The following is a 26,541-nucleotide window of genomic DNA, read 5'->3' as shown; positions in this document are numbered from 1 at the left end:
ATTTTTTCTTCATAAATTATTCAATAAGATCAAAACAAACAAAAAAGGGGAATCACAAAATGGAATTTTGCAATAAAGTGGTAATGATATTAATATTATTTTATTAGTTCTTCTTAGATATGTTGAAGTGAAATCCATCTGGAAATCTTATAATTGGTGCTCGAATTATTTTGCCTCCTTTAACCATTGTCCATCTGCAAAATTCATATGAAAAACAAAAGAGTTTAAATTATCTGCACTGATAGTAAAATAATGTCAATTCAAAATATTTTTATAAAATAATTATTACTAGTAAATTTCTATGATAATTAAACTGATATGATGACTTGAACTTATATACATTAATAGTTTGAAGTATTTTTGCATTTGTTTTTTCATATTTCATTTGGTGTTTGATACACATTTTGAGGCTCAATAAATCTTTGATTCTGAAAATTCTTAAAAATATCATCGCACTCATATTGCATAAAAATGTATTATTTTTGAAGAATTCACCACGAGTACAACAATATTTTTTGAAAAATTCAAAAAATATATCTAAAATATCTACTCTGCGTATAAAGTGTTCCTATCAAAAGCGACTTTAGTAAAAATATTTGTATATAATCAATCTATATAACTTAGATAACGTGAAAATATTTACGCAGTCAATACATATAATTTTATATTCATTAAAAAAAATGTAATAAAGTACCTATATTTAGTGACCAAAACATGTAGGAAAGTGGCTAAAAAGACCCTGCTATATTCTGCACCAGCACATTGCTTCATCCCAAATCCAAATGGCATGAAATTTTTAGCTCCGCCATTTAGTTGAATTTTCTTTATTTTTTCAACAAAAAGAAAAATTCATCAGAAAGGTAATTTATATTTTGCTAGCTTTTTAATAAATTATTTTAATAAATGTATATACCTTCCATCTCCATGGATTAAATGAAAGGGGATCCTCAAATTGGTCTGAATTTAAATGAAGAGCAGCAGTTGCAATCATAATTACCCATCCTGCTGGAATTGTATATCCTAAATAAAAAATAAAAAATGAAAATAAATTATCACAATTTTCAATTTCGACTTCAGAATTTGAGGTCTACGTGTGTATTATATAAATGTGAATATTTTTCGTGTTTCATTGTCTAAAAATGACTTATTTTTTAGAAAATATTTCTATCGTACCAAATACATCTTTCAACCTTTTAATTTTCTCTGAATCATATAATATATATCGTACCGTTAACTGAAATATCCTTTAATGCTCGGCGAAATAGTCCAGGTGCAATATTTCCCAACCTCAGGACTTCATTGATAACCTATAGTATAGTATAGTATATATACAGATGATAAAAATAAGAAGAAAAATATTAGCCACATTATAATTACATGAATATAGATTATGTCAAATCAAGTCATTTGTAAGGTAATTATAGAAAAATCTTCTGATAAATATGTAATCAGTAATGTGATAAAAACGATAACTAACCTACTCTATTACATGTTAAAAATTCACTGGTTGTATAAAAAATCTTATAAAACAACGTATATAACTTAAATTCTATTTATAATTTTTCTTTGAACAGTCTGATAATATAAAAACTTTTACATCATCTATATATATAAATTAAACTCGTTATGTTACAAGTGTAGAAGAGACCTGAAGTGTAAATGTCATGGATTTGTAGTCATTCCAAGTGAGAGGGGCATCTAAACTCTCTTTATTCTTCAAAATTGCTTCATGTTCAACCTAAATCGAGATAACATATGCAACGATTTATAAAATCAAATCGCGTAAAAGAATAACTATATGCAACGATTCATAATAAGTGAAATTAATATACTTACTATTAATTCCTCCAGGACATCAGGATGTTCAACAAGCAACTTGAAAGACAAAGCCAATGTAGTTGAAATAGAATCAGAGGTAACAAATAACAAACCAAACATCATTTGAACTATGTAATCCTCAGTTAAAAATTTATGAGAATCCATGTCTCTTAGAAGATGATCAACTAGGTCTTCCTCTCCTTTGCGTTTTCTTGTAGATGACTCAATCCTTTTTTTCAGTACGTCTCTCATTGTTTCACGTACTTTCTTATGTATCTGCATTAGAGTCCGTTTTGAATTAGCTGATAAGCTTTAAGTACTGAAACTGATGTCATGAATAAGCAATTTTGTGTTTAGATAATAAGCGGTTAATGTGTTTGATAAACTGTTCTTTTGTTAGAATGGCTGAAATAACTTTAAATTTTTATACCTTTAAACATTTATGATGAGAAGTTCCAGGAAGATTAATTGGGAAAGACATTAGACCTTCTACTAAGTCTCTGAACATGTCACTTATATTAAATGGTGCATTCTCAAGATCACCACTGAAAATTTGTTTTGCAGCAAAATCAACTGTCATCTGCAATTTCCCAAAAGAAAAAATAAACATTAGAGATAACTGCAAGTCTACAACACCTAAAACTACAACAAACAATATAAACATCTTAACGTGACGTCAACTCGCAACTAAACATTCTAACTATAAACATACATATTTGATCTAGACATATCAACTCGTCTTTATTGTGTCAGTTGAACATTTCAACTTATAAAATGATTATTTAGACACATTCAAAATTTATATGTTATGTCAGCGTCGGATGTCAACGAGATATAAGTATAAACGAATTGAGGTGTCTAGATGTGCATTATCAAGAGTTGGAGTATTTAATTATTCTAGACCTATCCCAAAAAATAAAAGATCAGTTTTGTCATTTTGTGAGCACAATTTTCAAAAAATAAACATAAAAAGAGATACATAAAATTAGTGATTGGAATTTACTTACTTTAATGGCTGCACTTTTTACTTCAAGAGATTCATGATTTGACCATTTTTCAAGAATCAAATTAATAAAATTTTCCATTTGAGGAAGTAACTTTTCCTTTAATGCCTCCACACCAAAATGATTCAATGTTAAATGCCTTGTATATTTTCTTGAAGATTGAGTATTTTGTTCAAATACTTCAGCAAAAGTGTCTAATGACCATGTTTCCACTAATTTCCCATCTTGCTTAAGAATAAAACTATTGAATTCTGAATCAGCACTTATAATCACTGGCCTCCCAGCTACATTTGTTTTAAACATTTGTCCATATCTGAAATAAGTAGAAACAAATCATGTTTTGATGTAATAAACAAGTTTCAATACAATAAAAATGATATTTTCTTAGTTTCAATTTATGTGAAGTTATTACCCTTTTCTTATTTGGGTCAGGAGTCATTCGAAAACAATCTTTTTATCTTCACAAGATAGGGTATGTTCTGTGTACACACCAATACCTTCTCAAATCTCACTTGTGGAATTACGTTGGATATGTTGTTATTATTTTTGTTATTTAACAGAATACGAAGTTTAAGGAAGAAATGAAAACTTTTGAAATTTGTGATCTTAAATATATCAAATATTTGTGTAGCCGTAAAACTCATGATCTTAAACATGTTATACAATTTGTGTAAAGTGATTTTTTTTATTAAAAAAAAATTATTTTCAATTTTGATAGAAAAATTCTTTTGAAACGAACTAAAAAAAAATATAAGTATAAATAGAATTAGAAATACGTTTCAAAACTCAAATTTTCAATTCAAAACTAAAAAGTCTAAATTCTGAATTTGCTAATATTTACCACATTAAAGTGTAAGCAAGAACATGGACTTACTTTTTAATTCTATTTTTCAAGAATGGAGGAAGGTCCAAAGAGTGACTTGGAAGAATCAATTGAAGAGTTTCCCCAATGAAAGGAAATCCCATTGAACCTGGTGGAAGAATTCCATTGCATTTTGGATTTCTCCATCTATAAAACCACTTAGTAGCATAAATAGTTAAAATTGTTAACACAACATACCAAACTCCCAATATATTTATCTTTTTTATTTCGTCTAGGAAAGAGGTGAATAAAATGTCCATCGCCGTAAAATTATGTTGTAGTAGACTTGAATCTGATTAAAAAATGAGATAGAAATGAAGTTTTTCACTATCTAAAAGATCTTCTATAGTGCAATATATAGGCTAATATGCGGTGATTACTCCAAAGATTTAGTTTTAAAAAAAATTGTTATTATGTGTTGACTAGAGGATTTTTATTATTTTTTTTAGTTTGGAGCATAAAAAATAATAGTAAACGACATTGGGTCGGATCAAACTTTATTTTTAATTTATAAAATCATATGTTTATTCCTAAGTTGGGCATAAGAAGATTAAAAAAAGAATAAAAAGAATGAATAGGTTAATTTAAGGTATCAGAGGTGTGAGGATAATAACAGAATCCGGAGAATTCGTGTTTATATCAAATCAATAAATAAATAACATATGTTTAGAGGTAGATTCATGATTAAAAATTTATGGATCTGAGCTTCAAGATTTTTAGCATTGAATTCATTAGAATACCTTATACTAAATAGAAATTTTAGGATCATATCAAATAATTATATACTTATAAAGGAATTATTTTACGATGAATAATAATGCGGAGATTGTTGTATAGTCCCAAACATTTATGCTAAGTACGACACTAATGACGTTAGTAAAGTAAAACATAAAGTGTTTTGATCCACATGAGACAGGCTGAATACAAATCAGTTGTAATGTAAGACGAGTATATCTCAAGCAAATTGTCAAGTAGAACGCGTGTGTCTACTTGTTCAGTACATCAAAAGTTGAAAAGCTTAGATGTCTATTAAAGCCAAGTTTAAGAAGCACATTTATGTATTACGCCAAAAATGTTGTGATACCCATATCGGATCCCCCAAAACTGCACTAAAATCTGATATTTTTGAAGAATTCAAGCAACAATGTTCTTGTAAAGGACAAAAAGAAGAAAGCTGAAAGATAAATAAAGCTAAACATTGGTAGTTGTATTTTCTGTATAATCACACCATTAATGATGTTTCATTTTGTTAGTGAAACTCACAATGAGCACTTTTTTCTACACAATAAACCTACTTTATGAACCAAAGAAAAAACAGAAAACTAATCTGAAAAAATCAGTTAATTGAATAGAATTGTAACTAATTAAACTACTATGACAGTTCAGAAATGATCTGTTGGTGAGTTTGTTAAGTCAGCAGAAGCAACAACCTTGAAAGAATTTCGCGGAATGGAAGACGCTGGAGAAGGTTGATTTCCTTGCCAGTCAGTTATGATTCCTCCAGCACCCTCCACTGTAGGAACTTGCCCGAGAAGACCATAGGGCTCAACAGCACAATCAACGACGAGTTGCAACATACCAACAGCTAACTCAGAGTTAGCAATGCAGTTGCTGCTGAAGAAGGTTTCTCCAACCTTGTATGCCAACCTGTTGTAGGCGTATTTGGCATCTTTGTTGTAATCGGAGTCCTTGATGTCAACATATGCTTGTTCTAGTTCACTAGCTCGTGTCTTCACACGGTCTCCGTTTCTAGTAGTCTTGACCCTCATCCCAATAATAGGATTACAGATGCATCCAATGACTGGTTTACCATTGTGAACTACAGCTAGCGATGAGTCTCTCCTCAGCACCATTAATGGGATCCAAAACCCAAACGAACTTGGGAATTGTTGTTCCGCTGCAATTGTTCCATCCAGATTGTTTCTCACATACAGCGTGGCAAGGTAAATCTTTCAGGATTAGTGAGATCATCGCCTCCTCTGCTTCAGCGGCAATGTTTGTCCATGATGGAACATTAGCATTGGAAAACTTGAAGACATTGCCCCGAGCCAAATAGTGCCTCATAACAATTTCCCCTGCAGCATCGACAGCCTTGTTGGCAAGGTCACTAAGGGGCAAAGATTCTTCCTTGCTGGAAGTTAACGAATAGCTTGAATCCATCATCATGTTGCTTCTATCAACTCAAGCCCTGGAAATATATTAGGCACATCGACATCAATACATTGTACAAATAACCACGCAAAATTAACTCTCCTATGAATGAGATACCATACAGAGACACGAGGAGAGCCGAGCAAAACCCTGTACCATCTCCTCTCAGACACCAAAAATACTACTTTTATTAGGTACTTTTGATCTGCCATGCGAGCGCACCCAACATGGCAAAGGCCTGGTAACATAAACCGTAAATACCTCACTTTTCTCTCTCACATCTCACACAAAGTCACTCAATCTTTCATCCTCTCATACATGTGATCGGGGCAGAACCACATTGTAGCTAGGGCGAAAAATTATAATATTTATACTAATTTTTTTATGTATAAATAGTAGATGCAAGCCTAGTTCGAACTTATGGAAAATCCTGTGCATATGCATGCATAAATTAAAAAAGGCTAAATGTATATGAATCATTTAAATACATATAGACATTAAATTTAACAATTATAACCTTATATGCAAATACTTGGACGAAAAAGAGGTTTTGCTTTTATCTAAAACAAGTGTAATACATAAATATGTCCTTTAATTTAGTCATCTATATTCTCCAATTTGACTGTGTAAAAGTAAACACTTAAATCTGTGTAAAATTGAACAAGTAGAAACACATATCATACGTGGTATAGTACATGTAGGATATCATGTAGGACGAATGTATTTATTTGCTCAAGTTTTTGATAATTAAAGTGCTTACTTGTAAACTAATAAAGTTAGATGTCATAATTGTCAGCTGAATTTAAGCTAAGTGTCATAGTTATGTATTATGCTTTTTTGATGTTTCCAATTTGAAAATTTTGAAAAAGATTTGTATGTGTTTTCAAACGTTCATTACATAAATAAATTAACAATTTAAATTATGTCAACTCTTTTAATCATACGCATTAACTTCAATAAATCGTGAAATATTATGTATGTTCCAATTGATGCCGATGTGCATAACTAAAATAGGACAATTTTACATAATCTATACTATATTAAAAGCATGAAGACCTTTAAAATGTTGATTGAACTTTGTGCCCTTTATTAAAATACTTCGCTTTAGATAAAATCGTATTTTCACCATTTTTCTTCAACTATTATATTATTATTTTAATAATATTAAATGGAGAAGCTTTTCGTATTATAGTTAAATTCCTAATCTTTTTCCAATTAAGATAGATTGATAAAAAAAATAGTCAAAAAACTTCTAAAATTAATAGGCAAAAAATGATTTTAAAACGTCCAAAATAAAAATTGACAAAAAAATAGTCAAAAAATGTCCCAAAAAAAGGTTTTTTTTTTTTTAAAAAAAGTCCACACAAATTTATGGCAATAAAAAAGAAGTCCAACAAAAGGAAAAAGTCAAAAGTCAAAAAGGAAAATATTCGTAGTTATAACTTATAACCAATAGTAGAAAAGGAAAATAACGGAGCAACAACACTCTTATTAAAATTAGGAGTTCTTAAGTCTTAATAATTAGGACTTTAAATAAGTAAAATTATTTTTCCATCTTTAGTTTGGATCAAATTTTACAAAAAAACATATCATCTCCTACTTCTATTTTTTGTTCTTATTTTAATTTAGATTCAAGTCGTCTTCTTACCTTCATTATCATTATTCTTTATATATATATATATATATATATATATATATATATATATAAGAATTATGCATAATCAACTGACAATAAATTCTCTTCTTTTGATAATTTCTCGTGGATCTCTTTCAGTTGAAATTTTTTTAATCCAAAAATTAGACGAAACAAGCATGCTGCCGCTGAATTAAGCTGCCGAAAAAAATCAAAGGTTTATCATTTTCCTCTTTTATCTTGCTTTATTTAATTGTGGCTTAGTTTTATTATATATGTTATTTAACTATGATCTGATATATTATTCGTTAGTAGTATAGTGTGTGAACTCTAATTAAACTTATTTGTTGAATTCAAAATATAAGGTTACAACTAAGTGCTCAATCTTGATACACAAAGCTTTTATTTGATTAATGAATCCATAAATTTAGAGTTATAAGTGACTCTTTCAATTTGGATTACCTCTTTGAATATAATAAATTCAATTGAAAAATGCATTGAGAAATAACTATAGTTAATAACAAGGATATATTAGAAACTAACTAAAAAAATATTTTTTTAATTTTCTAAATTAAATAAATAAAAGTGGACATCGATCTTAATATAGTAAACAAGTAAATGTTGAATGTACCCAAGGGCATTGAGGGCTTGACTAATATTTAGGAGTTCAACTATATTAATCATATATGTAATTTGAAAGACACAATATATTTTGAAAAATCTATTAAAATTTAAATTATTAATGAAATTTGATGTCTACTAAAATTGTGTCCAACTAATTTTTAATAAATAACTGATGAATTAAACTTATTCCTGATCAAATTGATTAGGTTAAGACTTCTAATCAAAGACAATTCTTGCATTAAATATACGGAGTGATATGACAATAATTTTAATAAAGAAGAATATTAGAGTCCATCATCATTATGTTATTTCTACATATATTTTATTATTAATTAACACGATACATTCATGCAACGCGCGTACATTAGACTAGTTAACTAATATACGTAACGAAAACTTGACTTTACAAAAAATATGAGTGAAAAATATTTAGTGAGAACATTTTATCAGGCATTCTAATTAAATACTCAATCAAAACACGATATGAATCGAGATTATGCTTTCTGGAGACACACTCTCTATATTTAGTAAGAACATTTGATCAGATATTCTAATTAAATACTCAATCAGAGCACGATACGAATATAGATTGTAAGACACACTCTCTAATAAATAGTTTTATATCGAGAATTCAAACTTGAGAGCTAACCTCGAACCACACCCATGTTGGTATGGTATAGTGTCATTTCTTCGAATCTTCTATTTTTGTTCTTTCTTCCATGCAATTTCCTTTATCTATTTGAGCACGTTGAGAGACGGTTGACAACTCCTATTTTTCCAGAAAGACAGTCAGCCAAAAAGGGTGACGACAAACAAGACCATGAACAACCCAGATATCCATTATAACAAATAAAAATTAAAGAATCCCTTTGAACTTTGAAAATTTCGAAAACCCCAGTTGAAAATAGATCCCCTTTTTCAATTTCATTCGAAAAAAGAAGAAAGAAACGATCTTTTTTTTTTTTAGAACTATAGTGTGATGAGAATCAGTTTTTTACAATTAGGGGTTTTCTCCTTGTTGTTGTGTAATTGTTTAATTGGAGCTTATTGTTCCAAATCTGAAGAAGCATATGTAACCCTTTTGTATGGCGATGAGTTCTTGCTTGGGGTTCGAGTACTTGGCAAGTCGATTAGAGATACCGGATCCATCAAAGATATGGTTGTTTTGGTCTCTGATGGTGTCTCTCAATATGCTAAGCAACTATTACTGGTATGTTTGGATTATTCTCTTGATAAAAAGTTACTTTTACCAAGAACATAAACCCCTTGATCTCGAACTAGTTGAGGTCGGCTATATGAATCTCATTTTGATTCATTTGGACCCGTATCAGATACTCAATTATAGGTATAAGGTTGTTTTATTATAAGCTTGAGCTGAGAAATGTGAAGACAGTTGAATTGTTATTGTTCTTGGACCATATGTGCTTGCTTATTGAAGAATACTGAATACTAGTATAAGAACATAAACCCCTTGATCTCAAACTAGTTGGGGTCGGCTATATGAATCTTATTTTGATTTGTTTTGTTTGGACCCGTATGGGATACTCAATTATAGGAATAAGGTAGTTTTGTTATAAGCTTGAGCTGGGAAATGTGAAGACTTTTGAATTGTTATTGTTCTAGGACCAATAAATTCATTTCTTTCGCCTTGTATGTGTTTGTTTATTGATAAGTACTACTACAAGAACATAAATCCCTTGATCCCGAACTAGTTGGGGTCGGCTATATGAATCTGTTTTAATTTGTTTCGTTTGGACCTGTATCGTATACTCAATTATAGGAGTAACTTCATTATAGAAATGAAATGGTAGCTTTTTTTATAAGCTTGAGCTGGGACATGTAAAGGCAATTGATTTGTTATTGTTCTAGGACCATATGTGCTTGCTTATTGAGGAATACTCAGTAATACTACAAGAACATAAACCCCTCGATCCCAAACTAGTTTGGATCAACTGTATGAATCTATTTTAATCTGTTTTGTTTGGACCCATATCAGATAGTCAATTATAGGAATAACTTCATTATAGAAATGAATTGGTAGTCTAAGTTGCTCGGACTCGGGTGCGGGTGTCCGAGACGGATGCGTATCCGAGAGTCGGATTCGGCAAAATCTAAATTTTAAGATTTGGGGATACGAATCCGAGTATGGATACGGGTGCGGGGATTCGGCTAAAAGTATTCAATATTATAAAAATATAGTTATAAAGATAAAGATATTCTTCCCCTCAGGAAAGAAAAAGAAAGCCATTCAAGACCTTCCACCAACTCTCCTTACAGATCATTGCTATTGTCTATCATAAGTCGGAACACAACTGCTCTCTATTTAGCATCTCTCTATTTAGCCTGAAACATGAAGCAACGAATATTGACCAAGAGGGAAAGTATTTCTTGGTCAAATTATCTGATGTGGATATACCGAATCCCACACGTATCCCGCACCCATCTGATGTATCTGATGTGGGTTGTCCATGGACTCTTGGTCAAAGTATCTAATGTGGGTTGACCGAATCCCACACATATCCCACACCCGTCTCGTGTCGACACGGGTGCGGCAGCAAAAACGAAGAGTCCACGCAACTTAGTTGGTAGTTTTTTATAAGCTTTGAGCTGGGAAATGTAAAAATTGATTTGTTTATGTTCTAGGACCAATAAATTCGTTTCTTTCGTCTTCTATGTGTTTGCTTATTGAGGAATACTGAACTACTACAAGAACATAAACCTCTTGATCCCAAACTTGTTGGGATCAACTATATGAATCAGTTCATTCTGCTTCATTTGGACATGTATTGGATACTCAATTACTATAAGAATAACTTCTTATAAAAATGAAATTCACTATTCCCCCATCTATGTTCTTTCTTATTGAGGAATACTCAGTACTAGTACAGTGATAACCGAACTAGTTGGGGTAGGCTATATGAATGATTTCGTTTTGCGTCATTTCAGATACTCAATTATAAGAATAACTTATTATAGAAATGGGATTCACTTCATTTGCGTAGCTTTGAAAGTTGAGCTGGGAAATGTAAAGTTAGTTGATTTGTTATTGTTATAGGACCAACAAATTCCATTCTTTTACGTGCTCGAGGAATACTCAGTATTACTACAACAACATTAATCCCTTGATGCCAAACTAATTGGGGTTGGCTATAGGGATCTATTTTTTCTGTTTCACTTGTACCTGTTTCAGATACTTAATTGTAAGAACGAACTCAATATAAAAACGAAATTCACTTCCTTTGAGTAGTTTTTTTGAAAGTGCGAGCTGGTAAATGCAAAGGTAGTTGATTTGTTATTGTTCTAAGACCAATAAGTTCAAATTTTACTTGCTTGAGGAATACCAGTACTACTACAACAACATAAAACCCTTGATCCTGAACTACTTGGGGTCGGCTATATGAATCATTTCATTCTGCTTCATTTGGACTTGTTTCAGATACTCAATTGTAAAAATAACTCATTTTGGTAGTTTTTACAAGCTTGAGCTGGGAAATGTAAAGTTAATTGATTTGTTATTGTTCTAGGACCAATAGATTCAATATTTTTTACATGCTTGAGGAATACTCTGTACTACTACTACAACATAAATCCCTCGATCCCGAACTAGTTGGAGTCGGCTATAAGAATCAAATTTATGCTGTTTTATTTGGACCTGTTTCGGATACTCAATTATAAAAATAACTCAATATAGAAATAAAATTCACTTCGTTTGAGTAGCTTTTTATAAGCTTCAGCTGGGCAATGTAAAGTTAGCTGATTTTTTAATTGTTCTAGGACTAATAAATTCAAAAATTCTTCTGTGCTTGCATGTTAAGAATAACTCAGTATCGTCTCCAAGAGGATGACTCTGTGTTTGAGCCATAAGAGAAACCCCCGGTGATTCCGGTCCGAATCCCCCTTTACAATGCTTCAGTGTGTAAGCCCATCTATCCAGCTTTCGTGCGCAGGTTCTGACCATCACTTGCATTTGTGGGTTTTAGCTGATTGCCTTGTGGATTAGTAGAAGTACGCACAAGCTGAAACGTAAACATAAATTATTAGAAAAAGAAAGTTCACTTCCTCATGGGTATTCTTTAAGAATGTGAATTGATTAATGTAAAGTTAATTTCTTTATTAGTGATCTAGGACTAGGTAAGTGAGTGAATATTAAAATCTAAGTTGAGTGCTGTTCAATTGTTAGAAGTAGTAAACTGGGTCTATCTTGAAGATAGATTTGAATTTGATATAAAATTCATTCACAGTTTTTTTCTATTTTGTAGCTAAATTACATCCCACTCTTTCCAGTCAGTAAAAGCAAATTGTGAAAGTGGTACCTGGGTGAAGTCCTATAAAGTCTTTGTTATAGCTGTTATTCTTAAATGTAATTGTCAATCTTTTTGTTTATTATGTAGCTATTTCTAGGCGGTGCTTAACTTTCCTGTTAAAATGGTTGTTTTGGTGTTTGGTTTCTTTCTTGCAGGCAGATGGTTGGATTGTGGAGAAAATTAGTTTACTGGCAAACCCAAATCAAGTGAGACCGAAGAGGTTTTGGGGTGTCTACACAAAGCTAAAAATATTTAACATGACCACTTACAAGAAAGGTAATACGATGCGTCAAAACTTCAACTTAAATGCTAAAGGAAGAAAGGGATGTAAAATAGAACCTTGGATTTTCTTAGGTGTTTCTAAACTCTGGCTTGATGAATTTTATCGTCTTCTGATGATTTCCTCCATTCTATTCCTGTTATATTATGGATGGTACAAGTGGTGTAATTTATTTCAGTTTTCTTCTTCCAATTTTATTCTTTTACTACAAAGGTCATTTTGTCAGCCTGTTTTAAAAAAACTGATGTATCTGCAAGTACATCGAGTATGTAATTGTAGTAAGAATAAAAATAGATGAATATATCTGAAGATAAAGAGAAAGAGAGAGCCATGTTCCGCTTCCATAAAACCTTATTTAGATGTAATGTGGCTCGAGCAATTAGAACAACAACAACAACAGCATACACAATATAATCCCATAGGTGGCGTGAGCAATTATACTGGTATTTTTTAGTTTCTGAGGCTATGTGTGTACTACCAGGCTCTAGGCTTTAGTACAACTAAGTCATCTCTTGTGTATGCTGTTAAAGGGAAGGGCGATGGGTGTGTGAAAGGTGGAGACCTAGCTTGTTTCATTACATGAATATTTCAAACATTACTCCTGTAGTTTTCTTTTCTGCTAAGCAATATGCATATGGTTTTCTGACTTGTAGGCCTTATTCTTGCCATTTCTCCCTTGTTTTGGCAGTGGTGTATCTTGATGCTGATACAATTGTTGTTAAAAGCATTGAAGATCTGTTTAAATGTGGGAAGTTTTGTGCAAATTTAAAACATTCCGAGAGACTGAATTCTGGAGTTATGGTGGTTGAGCCATCAGAAAAAGTTTTTAATGATATGATGAGCAAGGTGACCACTTTGCCTTCTTACACTGGAGGTATGGTATAGCTGTGAACTGTTTTGGTTTTAAGGTTATATGTTGTCATCGCATCTTTCTATAGTCCAACTTATGTTTCTATGGAAATATTTTGATTATCTGTTATCATCTGATAATTTTAGTGAGATAGTTTTCTAGTTCTGATAATTCGTTACTCAGAATTTTTTTCTTTGTCCTAATGGTGAAATAATTTTTGTTTTGATAATTATTGTTGATTCTCTCGCTAACAGGTGATCAAGGTTTTCTCAACTCCTACTACGTTGGGTTCGCTAATGCTCATGTTTATGAACCAAATTTGCCTTCAGATGTCTTAAATTCTAGAAAGGTTCCAGAAATGGAGAGACTTTCTACTCTTTATAATGCAGATGTTGGCCTCTACATGCTTGCTAACAAGGTATGTTTAGTTTCAAGAGACTGCCTTTCTTTGAGTGTGTTTTTAGTTGGGTGGGGTGTAGGGTGTAGGATGTGTTGGCTTTAGCTTTTATCAACACTGGACAAAATACAATTAGTTGTAACTTTTGGAGGAAGGATTAAAACTGCCATTTCCATTAGATGTTACATATAGAAAAAGAAGAAAAAGTTAGACATTCATGGAATTGGAATATGCTGTAGTAGTATTGCAACACTGCAAACCTTAGTGCTAGTTTCATTTTTCTATTTAAGCTGCTGTGTAGGCTTCGTTGACTTTTTTTTTTTTTAATAACGGTCGTGTCTGGGCGAGCTTGTGCGCTCCTCGACTATTCCACCAGGTACATGCTACCTCCCACCAACTAGTACTGGATATGTTATGGTCTATGAGCTTTGTTGTCTTGTATAAGCAATTTATCTTGAAGCTGCTATATTATGGATGTTAAAGCCCAATTTGTGTCAAGCTATTCATAGATGAGTATGGGGTTATGTACTTGGTTTATCATGCGTATAAGTTATCAACAATTAATCTAATTTGTTCATATTATATCATATTTTATGCATAGAATAATCTTTCCATTGAAAGAGAAATTTTGGAGAAAGCTGATCAAACCATTTAGGAAGAAGTGCTGCCAAATTTGCATACATCTTTAATGGCCAGATATAAGGGAGGAAAAGCCTAATGCTAGGTACCCTCCACCGCAAACCAAAAGTTGGGAATTCAAGTCCCCTATAGAGCAAAGTGAGAATGGATCTTTCTCTGACTCTCTGACTCCTGTTTTCCTTGGGGAAGGGCACTCCTTGGTCTTGCCGTGTGTGGGCGTGCGGGGTTTATCATATCCCAGGAAAAATAAGAATTTCTTGGATGTTGGGAAGTTTTTTCCTTCTGAAACAAAATGAGAAGGTTTCATCTTGATGACCATAGGCAAATGTTTGGAGTAGGTATTTTGACAAGTGCATTAAATTTGCTTCTTCTTTTGACCTTTATCTTTTCTTAATCAACATATCTGCAGTGGATGGTGGATGAAAAAGAACTCCGTGTTATTCATTACACACTTGGCCCGCTTAAACCGTGGGATTGGTGGACTTCTTGGCTGTTAAAGCCTGTTGATGTCTGGCAGGTATTCTTCATCTTCTCTCCTCCAGCTGTTGCTAGTTCTCTTTGCATTCTCCAAATATTGTTGTCTTTTTCCTGCACTAGGATGCTCCCTGGTTGTGTCTCCCCACCCAACATCAAAACTTTTTTTTGTGTCTTCGTGGAAGCATTTTTTCCATCTTGGAGATGAGGATGCCTTATGATGTGGAAAAGGAGGACTTTTGGACATGCCTATTCAAGATTGTGTGACTTTCTTATGTTTGCCTATGCTGCAGAATGTCAGGGTACAGCTTCAAGAATCTCTACCTGGAACTAGAGGCGGCAAAAATTCCAGAGATGAACTTGTTGTCAAATTTCTTTATTTGCTTCCGTTGCTTCTGATAGCATTTTGTTACTATCGGTCGTTCTTACAGGTTAGTGATTTTAAAAAAAGTGTTAATTACTTAGACACGATAAAAAATTGAAGATATATTCTAAAAGATTGCTTCTGCAGACACAATCACTATGGCATCATATTAGACAAATGTACTACAAGGTCAGAGGAGGTGTCCTAGCTTATGCCTCTGCTCCTCCATCTGCCATCAGCTCCAACCAGCAGGTATCTCTTCTCCTTCCTCTCAGTTGTTGAGTCGTCAACATCCTGATTAAGTTCTTCACCTTCCTTTCACTATTCATAAATTGGCTATCATACAATGCAGATGCCTTAAATTATTGCCTTCATAGGTGACGTATTTTGGCTGCTGAAATAAATGACCATATTTCTACCACAATATTTATTTACTTCTTGATAAGCTTCTGTTGCTTATCTCACATAATTTTAAAGTGATAAACAGTCCCCAAATGGTATGCAGTTGAAGATGCCTGCTTATCTGGGTGCGGTATCTGTCTCTGTCTGTTTTGCTGCTGCTCTGGTGTCCCTTAGCCTTCCACTTTTAATCATTCCGCGCCAAGTAATGCCATGGACTGGTCTCCTTCTTATGTATGAGTGGACATTTACACTTTTCTTCCTCTTGTTTGGAAGTTATTTGCACTTAGTTTATCAGTGGGGAAGGGTTGCGGCAAATCAACCTGGACAATTTCCAGCTCATCCTGTATCTTTGGATTATGAACCTGGAAAAGGTTCGTTCATTTAACCAGATCACTGAATTCTATTTTACTAAATTTGTTGGTGCATTTCTTCAGTGTTGCTGTTTTTTTGTTGCTTTGTAGGTCATCAGCGGCAGCAATCATGTTGTGACAATGCAGCGTGGTACTATGGGTTTGGGATGGCATTTCTTGCCATGGCAGCCCCAGCATTGCCTGGTGTTTTTGGAGTCACTTCTTTGTTTTTGAGGTACTTTCGACAGGATTTCTGCATTTCAATCATTTTTGTGTCATTTGCTCGTCTTTTCAGGCTGCTTTTGAATTACGTGATGGCACTTGGTGTCTACTTGCCACAGTTTCTGGTTTCACCTAGAAAACTCGAATCTTTTAACTATGCATACGTGTGAAGTTTTAAGTTTATTGCAATACCATTATTTAAATGGAGTCCTAATCACATCTTTAACTCATTCATGAATAAGACAGGAAAAATACGTTGAGATGATTCTTATAGGAAGTCTATTGGGTGAGAAAAGACCAAGTAAATTTAGGCTTATAAAGTTAAATCAGAATTTCAAATAGGTCATATTTTAAAGGTAGATAAGCCTAAAAGATGCTTTAGCAATCATTTTTTGTTGGACGTCAGTCTCATATACTCCTCTTATGTCATCATAGTGAATTGCTTTGTATCCTTTTTTTGCTGTCTTATTTTCTTATAATCGTGCTTTGAATTCTTCTTTTCTTTTGAGCCGAGGGTCTATCGGAAACCACCTCTCTACCCCACAAAGGTAGGGGTAAGATGTGCATACATCCTACCCTCCTCAGACTCCACTCGTGGGATTGCATTGGGTATGTTGTTGTATGTTATCATAGTGAAGTTTCAACAGCATTGATGGGGTGTTACGTAAGCCATCTTCTATGACCACGTAGCATCGCATATTCTGATCAATTCTATAACTTTAACTTTTCGGTGCACGTCCTCCTTTATAGTTTCATCGCTCAAGTAGAATTTCTTGGTGATGCCATTTGGCTTCTTTGGGCTTCCAATTTCCCACCCTCTCCTTTCGTTTTCTTGTCCGTCTTTTACAGATACCTCTTCTTGTGATTAGGCACTAGAATTTTTTTTAATGTAAATAGTTATATAACATCTCTTGGGTGGAGATTGGTTGAAGATGATATGATGCCAGTGAACGTCTATGAAAAAACTGTCAGTAAAGTTTCGTTCTTATGCTTCTTCCGCAGGTTAGGTTTGATGGTGGTAGGTGGCCTTATTTTGGCATCCTTCATGACATATGCTTCGGAACATCTATCGATTAGATCATTCACGAGGGGCTATGAAGAAAGGAACACACCAAGGAGTAGGAATGTGTGTTTTTTATGTTGATCATGTCAACATTTTTGGTTTTAGCTAACTACAGGCAATCTTCATCTCATTTGTAGTTTGTTTTGACATATTCTTCCTAGTGAAATATGCAGAATATGCCGGGAAATTTTTGGTTTCTATTTTCTAATATTCTCTTCATCTTTTTTCTTTGTTTTTAAAAAAGGTTGAGGTGTAATTCTTTTGTAAGGTTAAAAAGGTCTTTGTGGATCAATTCCCAAGTGTTGGAACACTTCCATACGGATAGTCGTAGTATTACTTTTATAGTTTCTTGCTTCCCTCTGATTATTGTAAATATTTATTATTTCTTGTACTTCGATCACTGTATTGTTTTGTTGTAATTACTGTTTTTTTAGAATGCTTTGTCATGCCTTGTTTAGTATTTTGCTTGGTTTCTTTCCTCCTATTAGTTAGGGTCTATAGGAAAACAACCTACCTACCTCTACTTTTTATGAGATTACATTTGAGTATGTTGTTTGGAAACCACCTCTATACCTTCCTAGATAGAGGTAATATCTGCGTATATACTATCTTCTCTGAATGTTACATTAGTTATGTTATATTTGCCTTTTCTTATGTTTTCGACCAAACATTACTCTATGTTAGTTTGGTCGCTATATAAATGTGTTGTAAATAATCGAATTTTTTGTTTGAGTAGGAATATTTCAATTTTTTTTTCTTTCCTTCTCACTTTTCATTCATTTTCACCGCGAAAACATAGCTATCATAATAAGAAGCAGGCAAAGGAGTTCATTGACTACTATTGCTTGTCTTATTAAAACGTTATTGACAGAATGATTTCCGCATCCTGTCGATTGGCTAAGTGGACTCAATCAAATGAGGGGTAATAAAGACTAGAACTCTTTGTACAATCTGTCATTCACTTTATGTTTGATTAATTTGAATTTGCGCCACAAGAATAAGCAAAAACTCTTTTAAGCAACTGAACCTAACACTAGTTGATATTCAATCAATCAATCACTTTTACAAATTAAAAAAAAGCAAACACATAAACTTGCCTCTCTTGTCTTTGCATCCATTGGGGCATCAAAGTGAATCATCATAAGTGGTTTGGCAAAGAATCATAATCCAAAATAAACAATCAAAAGCCTTGTCATCTTACAAAAAATTAAGAATTCCAAATAGGGGATTCCATGGACATATTGATTTGTAAGATTCTCCTATTTTTCTACCATTTATTTAACTTTTTTTTTGTTTGAATGAGCTTTAACTCTCTTATTTTGTGATCTAAGATGATTAGATAAGGTTTTCTATATGTGTTGAGGAGCATCTTTTCCCATTAAATCATAACCAATTGTTTACCAATGAGTGGTTATTTGATGTAAAAGATAGATTCATTGGGGAAAAAATATTTTTTTTTCCGTTCTAATTTATATGACATGTATTTTTTGATAAATATTTAATGATGTTTTGCAACAAATTTTAATGTGGTAGAGAATAAATTGCAATCACAAATAAAATATGAAGAAATATAATTTTATTGATAAAATATGTCGGTATAAATCTGTTTGTTCCCTTGATTCTTCTATCTGAATTTTCTCCATGGTTCGAGGGCTGTTAGTAGCGTATTTCTCGAATGTATGATGATTTGGACTTGATCTCCATGAAAGGATCTGATTTGTAGATCTTCTTGAAATATTTGATTATCAAGAAGAGTCAGACATATTTTGATCTTTTTATGAATATCCTTAGAGTTTATGTGATTTCTAAGATGCCTTTTTAAGAGAATGTATTATCATTTATACATGCATGAACTAGGGTAAATGATGGAGTAGCCTCCAAGAATACTAACTAGAATTGAACTTGACTTGTAGACTCCTACAAAATTTTAATTTCTACGATTATCAATATTTTACTCATGTTAGATTCTATTTATTTGGCAAAAAATTAATAAAAGGTGTACTTTTGTAAAGGTAGTTATTGCGTCAGATACACGTGTTCTTACAAGTTAAATCGTGTGTTTTATATGGCAACATGTGCGAGATTTGTCATGTAGGAAACTTATATCTGCATGATCAATTTTATAATAATTTAAATATTTATTTATGCATACTCAAAATTAAAATACATAAATATCAATTGCATTCACGTTAAAATACACGTTTATAAATTATAATTACTTTGAATACATTGAATCTTTCACAGTTGAATAAAGTATATTCCAATCTCAATTTTGGAGGTCTTTTTCACTTGTTCCAAAAGCAATTATTTACAATCACACATTTTGTTTATGCTGACACACTTTAATAGTATTCATTTATTGGTACCAGCATATAACTGCTATTTTTGCCATGTGCAAAAGAAGACAAATTTGATTAGAATCTAATCAAATATAATATGAAACTATATGCCAAAATAATAGATAAGAAACCATATTACAAATATTTATTATTTTATATTAATATTTGTATAGGTACTAGTAATACATCTCTTTCAGAGTGTGATTAATTTCCATCAAACTTATCAATAACCCTTATGATGGAGTGAATATAATTTTTATTTTCTGAGAGATTAAATATAAAAATAATTATGTTAAAAAGTTCTTCTATCCTAAATAAATTTTACACTATATAAATTTGAATTAGCATAGATATAATACATATATCGTATACAAATAGCTACTATAAGTATTTTAACTATTCTCCTTAGCAACAGTTTGCATATTTATGGGCTGTAGCTATAATTTAAGATGCATCGTTTGTATAATTTGCGGGTTTGTATAATTTGAGATTGAGTTTGTATAATTGAGTTTTTTTGTATAAACTAGAAATAACGAATTTATACAAACACAAACATCTGAACTTTAAATAGTTATACAAATTATATTATACAAAAGTTATACAAATTTCGAATTATACAAACATGTGAATTATACAAACTCAAACCATAATTAATGATAAATATTAACAATGAATAATAAATTAACTAAATTATAACTATATTAACTAATTAACTAATATATATTTAGTTCTTGGCATAATTTTTCATAAAAAAACAACTTTCTTCTCACTTGACAAAAGCACTTATCATGGGCCATGCCATGTATCACTCTTTCAAAAGGTATATTAAATGAATATTCTTAGGTGATACTGGACAAGATACTATTATGGAATCCTTCATTAATTACTCTCAATTATTGATGAGTAATCAAGAACCTTTTTTATATGTAATATAGCATACTCATTTTAAAAAGTATATTAAAGGGAATAAAACCTAAGAAATACAGTTGTATACTAGTATTATAGTATGGAGTGTGTTGGAACAGTCTATTCCAAAGCTATGTTGAATTTAAAATTTGAAGTTCATAAATTCTTATGACGATATATATATATATATATATATATATATATATATATATATAAAAGCTACTGAATACTCGTCTTCAAGTTCTGGAGTTGCATTGCATTATATATATATATATATATGTGCTACTGAATACTCGTAAATCAAGTTATACTCTAACTTTGTCATTGACATGTTAGGAATTACTTTGGAAAGATTTCGAATAATTCTAGTATTTTTTTTATAATAAACAGTAGCTATTTGACAACAAATTCTAATATTTGTAAATAATATTATATTAATTTCTACCAAACAAAAAAAAAGGTATGGAGTGTGAAAGTTGAGTCAGCCCACATTATTGGCATTTGGTGGCTAATGTGGCACTTTATTACAAATTATAATAAAATAACAAATAGTTGAAATTTTTTATGAAAATGATGTGAAATACTATGGGCTATATTGAAATTCTGTGGTCTTGGTATTGCTAATTGAAAATTAAATCTGATGGTGTAAACTTTAGGCATTGAATTAATTGAAATATATTATTACAACTATTATTATTGTATTTTACACTTATTTTACTTGTATATACCAATAATATAAAGAAACTTTTATATTATAAGATCATCTCAATGCATCTATATATATGTAATTCTTCATAAAAAATGAGATTCGTAATCTTGATTTTGTGGATTCATAATTTTGAATTTTGAAAATAAAATAACTTATTTTTTATGTGTGAGTTTGATTTTTTTTTCATGTATTAATTTCTGTTGAACCTTCGTTGCAAATTCACTGATATGTTAAAAAAAATAATTGACAGTCAAACTAATTTTAATGAACGTTTCTCAAGTTAGAACTTAGAAGTTAGAACATATTCATTTTCCACATTATTAAAAAACTTATGATCTTAATTATGTTATAAAAAATAAAGAGTAATCATTGAAGTGACACATGGTCATTTTGTAGGTGTTGGATTTTCATTTGCTTTTCTTTGATAGGAAAGTTTAAATTGTTTGTTCGTCTTCAATAATTAGCTTTTTTTTTTATTTGACGTTTAGTATTTATATTAAATCTTGATTAATTTGAATGTGCGTCACATAGGTCTTATTTGAGGAAACACTTTCTATTAAAAAGACTTTTTCATATTCAGAATTCGAAATTAATATTTTTACCTTAGAAAAAAACAGTCTCATTCATTAGATCATATCGATGGTTCTAATAATTGACTACAAATCCAACACTTGTCTTCCTCAAATAATTTTAATTTTATTAAAGTCCCTTATAAAGGAGATTGATCTTGATTGTTGAAGTAGACAAGTGAGCTAATTTATTGATTTTAGAAAGTTTGAGTTGAATTTAATCATTTCGAATTATTGAGATTGTTGGTATGAATTACAATGTTGGGTGTTGGATTTGGAGTATTTTGGAATTGATTTGGGTCAATTTTGATGAAAAAAAGTGTTAGGTTAAATTTTTCGAAAACTTTTGATGGTAATTCATGAGGAATTGTGAATAATTTACTCTAAAATTATAACACAGACAATACTAAAATGGATGAGTAATGATTCATCAACTTACTTTTCACTTTTTAAAATACTTTTTATAAAATATATAACTAAACATGATTTTATTTTTAGCTCTAATTTTAAAAATATAAAAATAAAATAAAAAATATTTGAAATTTACTACAAAACACCTACTAAATATTCTTTTAATTAAAGAAAAGTCCACTCTCTTGCCGTTAATATACAAACAATACCTGATGGCTGATATGACCTAATTGCTTACACTAAAAAAGTCAATTAACCAAACTTTCTCCACATAAACCATAAATTTATTTATTTTATATCATATGATATAAAATATTAATATATGTAGAATTTAATGTTAAATTAAACAATTTTTAAAACAGTTATAATACGACATGCAATATTACTCGTGTTGGTGCCACATTCATGACACAACTATAACAGTCCTACTTGTCCCACTTAGAATTTAAATAAATTAGGATTATTTTTTTTGGTGTAATTTAATTTTTTTTACTCGTGATATAGTTTAATTTGACATGAAATTTAAATATTATTGTTACATTATAAATTTAAATATATCATAATATTTATGAGATGATAAAAATTTAAGACATGCCATAATATATAATATTTGTATGTGTTATAGATACTTCATGGTAAAACTTTATAGTTCGATATAACAAATATAAAAATGTCTTATTTTCTTTTAAATATGGAAAAATTGAGAGCGAGTACCGGCGAAAATATTAATTTATAAAATCATCACTCGTTCAATCACGTTAAGTTTGTGTGAGTTAATGACTCGCTCAGTTAAATAGGGAGCGAGTAGGGGTGAAAATATTAATCCATAAAATCATGACTCGTTTAAGCATGTCATTTTTTTTTGTTAATTAATAACCCGCTAATTTATTCACTCAACTCGTTTTAACTCTGCTAATTCAACTTATCTTCGTTGCGAAGTGAGAAACTATCGTAATTCATCAATTTTAAATTTTTTTAAAAAGGGACTAACTTTCCTATTGAATCTCTCCCTCTCTTTTTATTTTATTTTATTTTTTATGTATTTTTTGTTACGAAAAAGACCTAAAATATTTTTGAACTATTAAAAATGATATAAAAATGTCCCTCATCCATCTATTGGGCCTAAAATGCTCTTTTTCTTTAAAGAAAATGTCATTTTTGGACCTAAAGATGGATATCAAGGACATTTTTATACCATTTTCAATAGTTAAAGGATATTTTAGACCCTCTTTCGTTTTTTTTAATCATTCATGTAAAACCTTAGGCTACGAATATTCGATTTTATAACTTTATAAATATAACCTCTTTCCCTTCAACTAAAACCCCAAAAAACCAAACAAAGCCTTAAAAAAAATGTTCCAAACCTTGAAAAACGATTTTCAAATTTGCGAAGAAATCGGCCGTGGTAGATTCGGTACCGTCTACCGCTGTTTTTCTTCGGTCACCGGAGAATCCTTCGCCTGTAAATCCATCGAAAAAAACCTTCTTATTGATTCCACCGACCGTGAATGTCTCGATAAAGAGCCCAAAATCCTTCAACTTCTTTCCGGTAAGCCCAACATTCTTCATCTGTATAATGTTTACGAAGATGACGAATTTCTTCACATGGTAACCGATTTCTGCCCGAATAGTGATCTTTACGAACGGGTTTCATCTGGGTCATTGTCAGAATCGGCTGCCGCTTCGATTCTGACTCAGTTGGTTTCTGCGATTAGCTATTGTCATCATATGGGTGTAGCTCATCGTGACATTAAGCCGGATAATGTATTATTTGATTCGGAGAATAGATTGAAGCTTGCTGATTTTGGATCTGCGGAGTGGTTTGCGGTTTGTGAAGGGAGGAAGATGAGTGGGATTGTGGGTACACCGTATTACGTTGCACCGGAGGTGTTAATGGGGAAACAGTATAATGAGAAGGTGGATGTCTGGAGTGCGGGGGTGGTTTTGTATATTATGCTTTCTGGGGTTCCTCCTTTTTATGGTGAAACGCCAACTGAGACTTTCCAGGCTGTTCTGAGAGGGAATTTGAGATTTCCGACGAGGATTTTCAGGTCTGTTTCGCCTGAAGCTAAAGATTTGTTGAGGAAGATGATATGTAAGGATGTTTCCAGGCGATTTTCAGCTGAACAAGTACTGAGTAAGTTAAATTTCTCTGATTTTGTTTTTCCCCTGTTTTTGTTTTCTGGCTTTTTTTCTGATTGCTTAGTTGCTTAGGAAATTATAGAACATGTTAGAGCTTAAAGGATGAAGCTTTTTATGAATTCCTTCATTTTTTTTACTCATATTTTACTTACTATGTTGTGTACCGCTCTCCATTTCATATTGTTTCATTGTTGTTACTGCTTTTCATATTGTTTCATTGTTGTTATTGATCTCGTGTCTGTATCTCCTTTTTCAAACTGCTTGAATATGCTTTATTATAAGCCGAGTATTTATTGAAAACAAGTAAAAGTAAGATCCGCATATATTTTATCCCCAATTTATGTATCACCTTTTGTATTTCAAGATTTAAATAATTTTTTCTTTGATTGTAATTTTTTCACGCTTGAAATTCAAACCGCGTCACATAAATTGGGTAAGAGGAAGTACTTAGTATGATATGACATGAAATGAGCTTAAATAACGACGTGAGGATATGTATATTCAACCCCAGTTTGTTTCGATCCCATAAGACTGATAAGTTGTCCTATAATAGAATAGGAGCTAAAGTTCCACTTTTTTTTAATCTTCTTTTTAGTGTCTGATAGTTGAACTATGAAAATATTTTCTTGATTCTTTGGTGAATTCCAGCTGATTTTGATGTTACTTGTTAAATTCAGGACACCCATGGGTGATTAATGGAGGAGAGACAAGATCAATGGCTGATTGAACCTGAACAAGATTACTGTTTTTGCCCAACTATCCTATAAATACTAGTAACAGTACAAATCTTGATAAAAGCTTCTTATGCTGTGCTTGTATATGACACCAAAAACAAGAAAATCAATGCTGCTATGTTGTGGAGAAGAATCTTGTAAATGATAATGAATCTCCTAAACTATATATTATGAGAAGAAAAAAAAAACACAAAATATTTTCAGGCTATGTAAAAAAATCCTTTCTTTCCCCACCTTTATATGTTTTTGATTATGAAAGGTTGAGGGAGAGAAGGATTATAAGTATTGATGCTTTATCCTTTAAAGTATTGTTGAGTTGAGAAGTTTGCTATGTAAAATGTTTGTTGCTTTTATGATATGAATCTTTCAAGTAAATTTTTGCTCTCCTTGTTAAGTATTTTATCTTGATTTCTTCACTTTTGTTATTTTCTTGAGTCGAGTCTATCGAAAATAGTTTCTCTATTTCTTGAAGTAAGGAAAAGTCGGTGTATATATTGTTCTTTTCAAACTTCATTTGTAGAATTGTAGAGGATATGTTATTGTTGTTTTAAGCAAATTTTCGTCTGCCCTTGTTTTGTATTTTACCTTGATTTTTTCACTTCTGTAATTTTCTTGAGTAAAAATTTATATAATTTTTTAAAAATAAACTAATTGTAATAAATAAATACATAATATAAATGAAGGGTGAACCTGAAATCAATATGCAAGAATTAAGGGTAGGTCTTTCATTTTATTATTGGGGATAGATAATGAAATGAAGAAGTAATAAAGAACGTTACCGCCTCAAATCTCATTGATTAGGTCTTCTGGATCACTTGATAATCATCTAATTAAACAAATGTCATGACCCAATGGACTTTAGGACTAAAGCAGAGAAAAAGATGTCATTGTCAGAGGACCAAGCCACACAAACAAAGTTAGATCAGCGGAATGCAACTTCTTGACCAACAAGCTTTAATATAAACTTCGAAAAAAGTATACAAAGCACGTTAACCTAATTCAATGAAGGCGATTGCCAACACTGACTTAGATAAACACACGTGAACGATTGAATAGTGAATTGATTTGATCAGAAAAGTAGTATGCCATTGAATTTTTCTAGAAGGAAACAATGTTTGTATTATGTTTGGATTCATGAAGAAAAAAAAAAGTTCTTAAAACTGGTACGGTAAGCTGTACTCATCTAATTTTATACCCATAAATCAAGGAGTGGGAGTGGAAATGGAATCCACAAAAGGTAGCATATCCATATGCTTTTGAGTTGTTGTTTTTTTGGTGTTTAGACATAAGAATT

The 26,541-nt window shown here is 31.4% G+C and overlaps 4 protein-coding genes across 5 annotated transcripts; 2 read left to right on the top strand and 2 right to left on the bottom strand.

Moving 5' to 3' along the window:
* Nucleotides 1-103: 103 nt before the first annotated feature.
* LOC129869929 (beta-amyrin 16-alpha-hydroxylase CYP87D16-like) lies at nucleotides 104-3,944 on the bottom strand. The gene is made up of 9 exons (XM_055944495.1): nucleotides 3,697-3,944; nucleotides 3,003-3,135; nucleotides 2,249-2,398; nucleotides 1,837-2,094; nucleotides 1,649-1,738; nucleotides 1,229-1,307; nucleotides 914-1,020; nucleotides 695-822; nucleotides 104-194 (listed from the first exon to the last, which is right to left on the bottom strand). Exons 1-9 carry the CDS (start codon nucleotides 3,942-3,944, stop codon nucleotides 104-106), a joined length of 1,284 nt encoding a protein of 427 aa, XP_055800470.1.
* Nucleotides 3,945-5,066: 1,122 nt separating this feature from the next.
* LOC129869928 (bifunctional phosphatase IMPL2, chloroplastic-like) lies at nucleotides 5,067-5,844 on the bottom strand. The gene is made up of 2 exons (XM_055944494.1): nucleotides 5,495-5,844; nucleotides 5,067-5,448 (listed from the first exon to the last, which is right to left on the bottom strand). The coding sequence occupies exons 1-2, from the start codon at nucleotides 5,842-5,844 to the stop codon at nucleotides 5,067-5,069; spliced, it is 732 nt and encodes a 243-aa protein (XP_055800469.1).
* Nucleotides 5,845-8,824: 2,980 nt separating this feature from the next.
* LOC129870746 (inositol phosphorylceramide glucuronosyltransferase 1-like) lies at nucleotides 8,825-17,916 on the top strand. Of its 2 annotated transcripts, none has more exons than XM_055945604.1 (10): nucleotides 8,825-9,302; nucleotides 12,552-12,672; nucleotides 13,365-13,550; nucleotides 13,781-13,944; nucleotides 14,972-15,079; nucleotides 15,330-15,467; nucleotides 15,548-15,652; nucleotides 15,888-16,173; nucleotides 16,264-16,387; nucleotides 17,377-17,916. In XM_055945604.1, the coding sequence occupies exons 1-10, from the start codon at nucleotides 9,072-9,074 to the stop codon at nucleotides 17,516-17,518; spliced, it is 1,605 nt and encodes a 534-aa protein (XP_055801579.1). In that variant the 5' UTR covers nucleotides 8,825-9,071; the 3' UTR covers nucleotides 17,519-17,916. The 2 variants fall into 2 exon arrangements, with proteins under 2 accessions (XP_055801579.1, XP_055801580.1); XM_055945605.1 differs by having other exon boundaries at nucleotides 8,826-9,302; nucleotides 15,906-16,173.
* A 5,764-nt stretch (nucleotides 17,917-23,680) lies between these two features.
* Nucleotides 23,681-25,583, top strand: LOC129870378 (phosphoenolpyruvate carboxylase kinase 1-like). The gene is made up of 2 exons (XM_055945142.1): nucleotides 23,681-24,508; nucleotides 25,191-25,583. Exons 1-2 carry the CDS (start codon nucleotides 23,725-23,727, stop codon nucleotides 25,238-25,240), a joined length of 834 nt encoding a protein of 277 aa, XP_055801117.1. The 5' UTR covers nucleotides 23,681-23,724; the 3' UTR covers nucleotides 25,241-25,583.
* Nucleotides 25,584-26,541: the final 958 nt, after the last annotated feature.

Source organism: Solanum dulcamara, chromosome 10, assembly GCF_947179165.1.
Source record: "Solanum dulcamara chromosome 10, daSolDulc1.2, whole genome shotgun sequence".
Taxonomy (NCBI): Eukaryota; Viridiplantae; Streptophyta; class Magnoliopsida; order Solanales; family Solanaceae; genus Solanum; species Solanum dulcamara.
The sequence above is the reverse complement of the archived record's forward strand: the minus strand, read 5'-3'. Positions and strand labels throughout refer to the sequence as shown.

Excerpts from the sequence above, each read along its gene's own strand:
- LOC129869929 (XM_055944495.1), bottom strand. The coding sequence starts at position 3,944 with ATGGACATTTTATTCACCTCTTTCCTAGACGAAATAAAAAAGATAAAT. Across the intron at positions 2,095-2,248 it reads CTCATCATAAATGTTTAAAG|ATACATAAGAAAGTACGTGA; the intron begins GTATAAAAATTT and ends ACTCTAATGCAG. Across the intron at positions 1,021-1,228 it reads AAAGGATATTTCAGTTAACG|GATATACAATTCCAGCAGGA; the intron begins GTACGATATATA and ends TTTTTTATTTAG.
- LOC129869928 (XM_055944494.1), bottom strand. The coding sequence starts at position 5,844 with ATGGATTCAAGCTATTCGTTAACTTCCAGCAAGGAAGAATCTTTGCCC. Across the intron at positions 5,449-5,494 it reads GCTAGCTGTAGTTCACAATG|GGTCAAGACTACTAGAAACG; the intron begins GTAAACCAGTCA and ends TATTGGGATGAG.
- LOC129870746 (XM_055945604.1), top strand. The coding sequence starts at position 9,072 with ATGAGAATCAGTTTTTTACAATTAGGGGTTTTCTCCTTGTTGTTGTGT. Across the intron at positions 13,551-13,780 it reads TTTGCCTTCTTACACTGGAG|GTGATCAAGGTTTTCTCAAC; the intron begins GTATGGTATAGC and ends TCTCGCTAACAG. Across the intron at positions 15,468-15,547 it reads ACTATCGGTCGTTCTTACAG|ACACAATCACTATGGCATCA; the intron begins GTTAGTGATTTT and ends TTGCTTCTGCAG.
- LOC129870378 (XM_055945142.1), top strand. The coding sequence starts at position 23,725 with ATGTTCCAAACCTTGAAAAACGATTTTCAAATTTGCGAAGAAATCGGC. Across the intron at positions 24,509-25,190 it reads TTCAGCTGAACAAGTACTGA|GACACCCATGGGTGATTAAT; the intron begins GTAAGTTAAATT and ends TGTTAAATTCAG.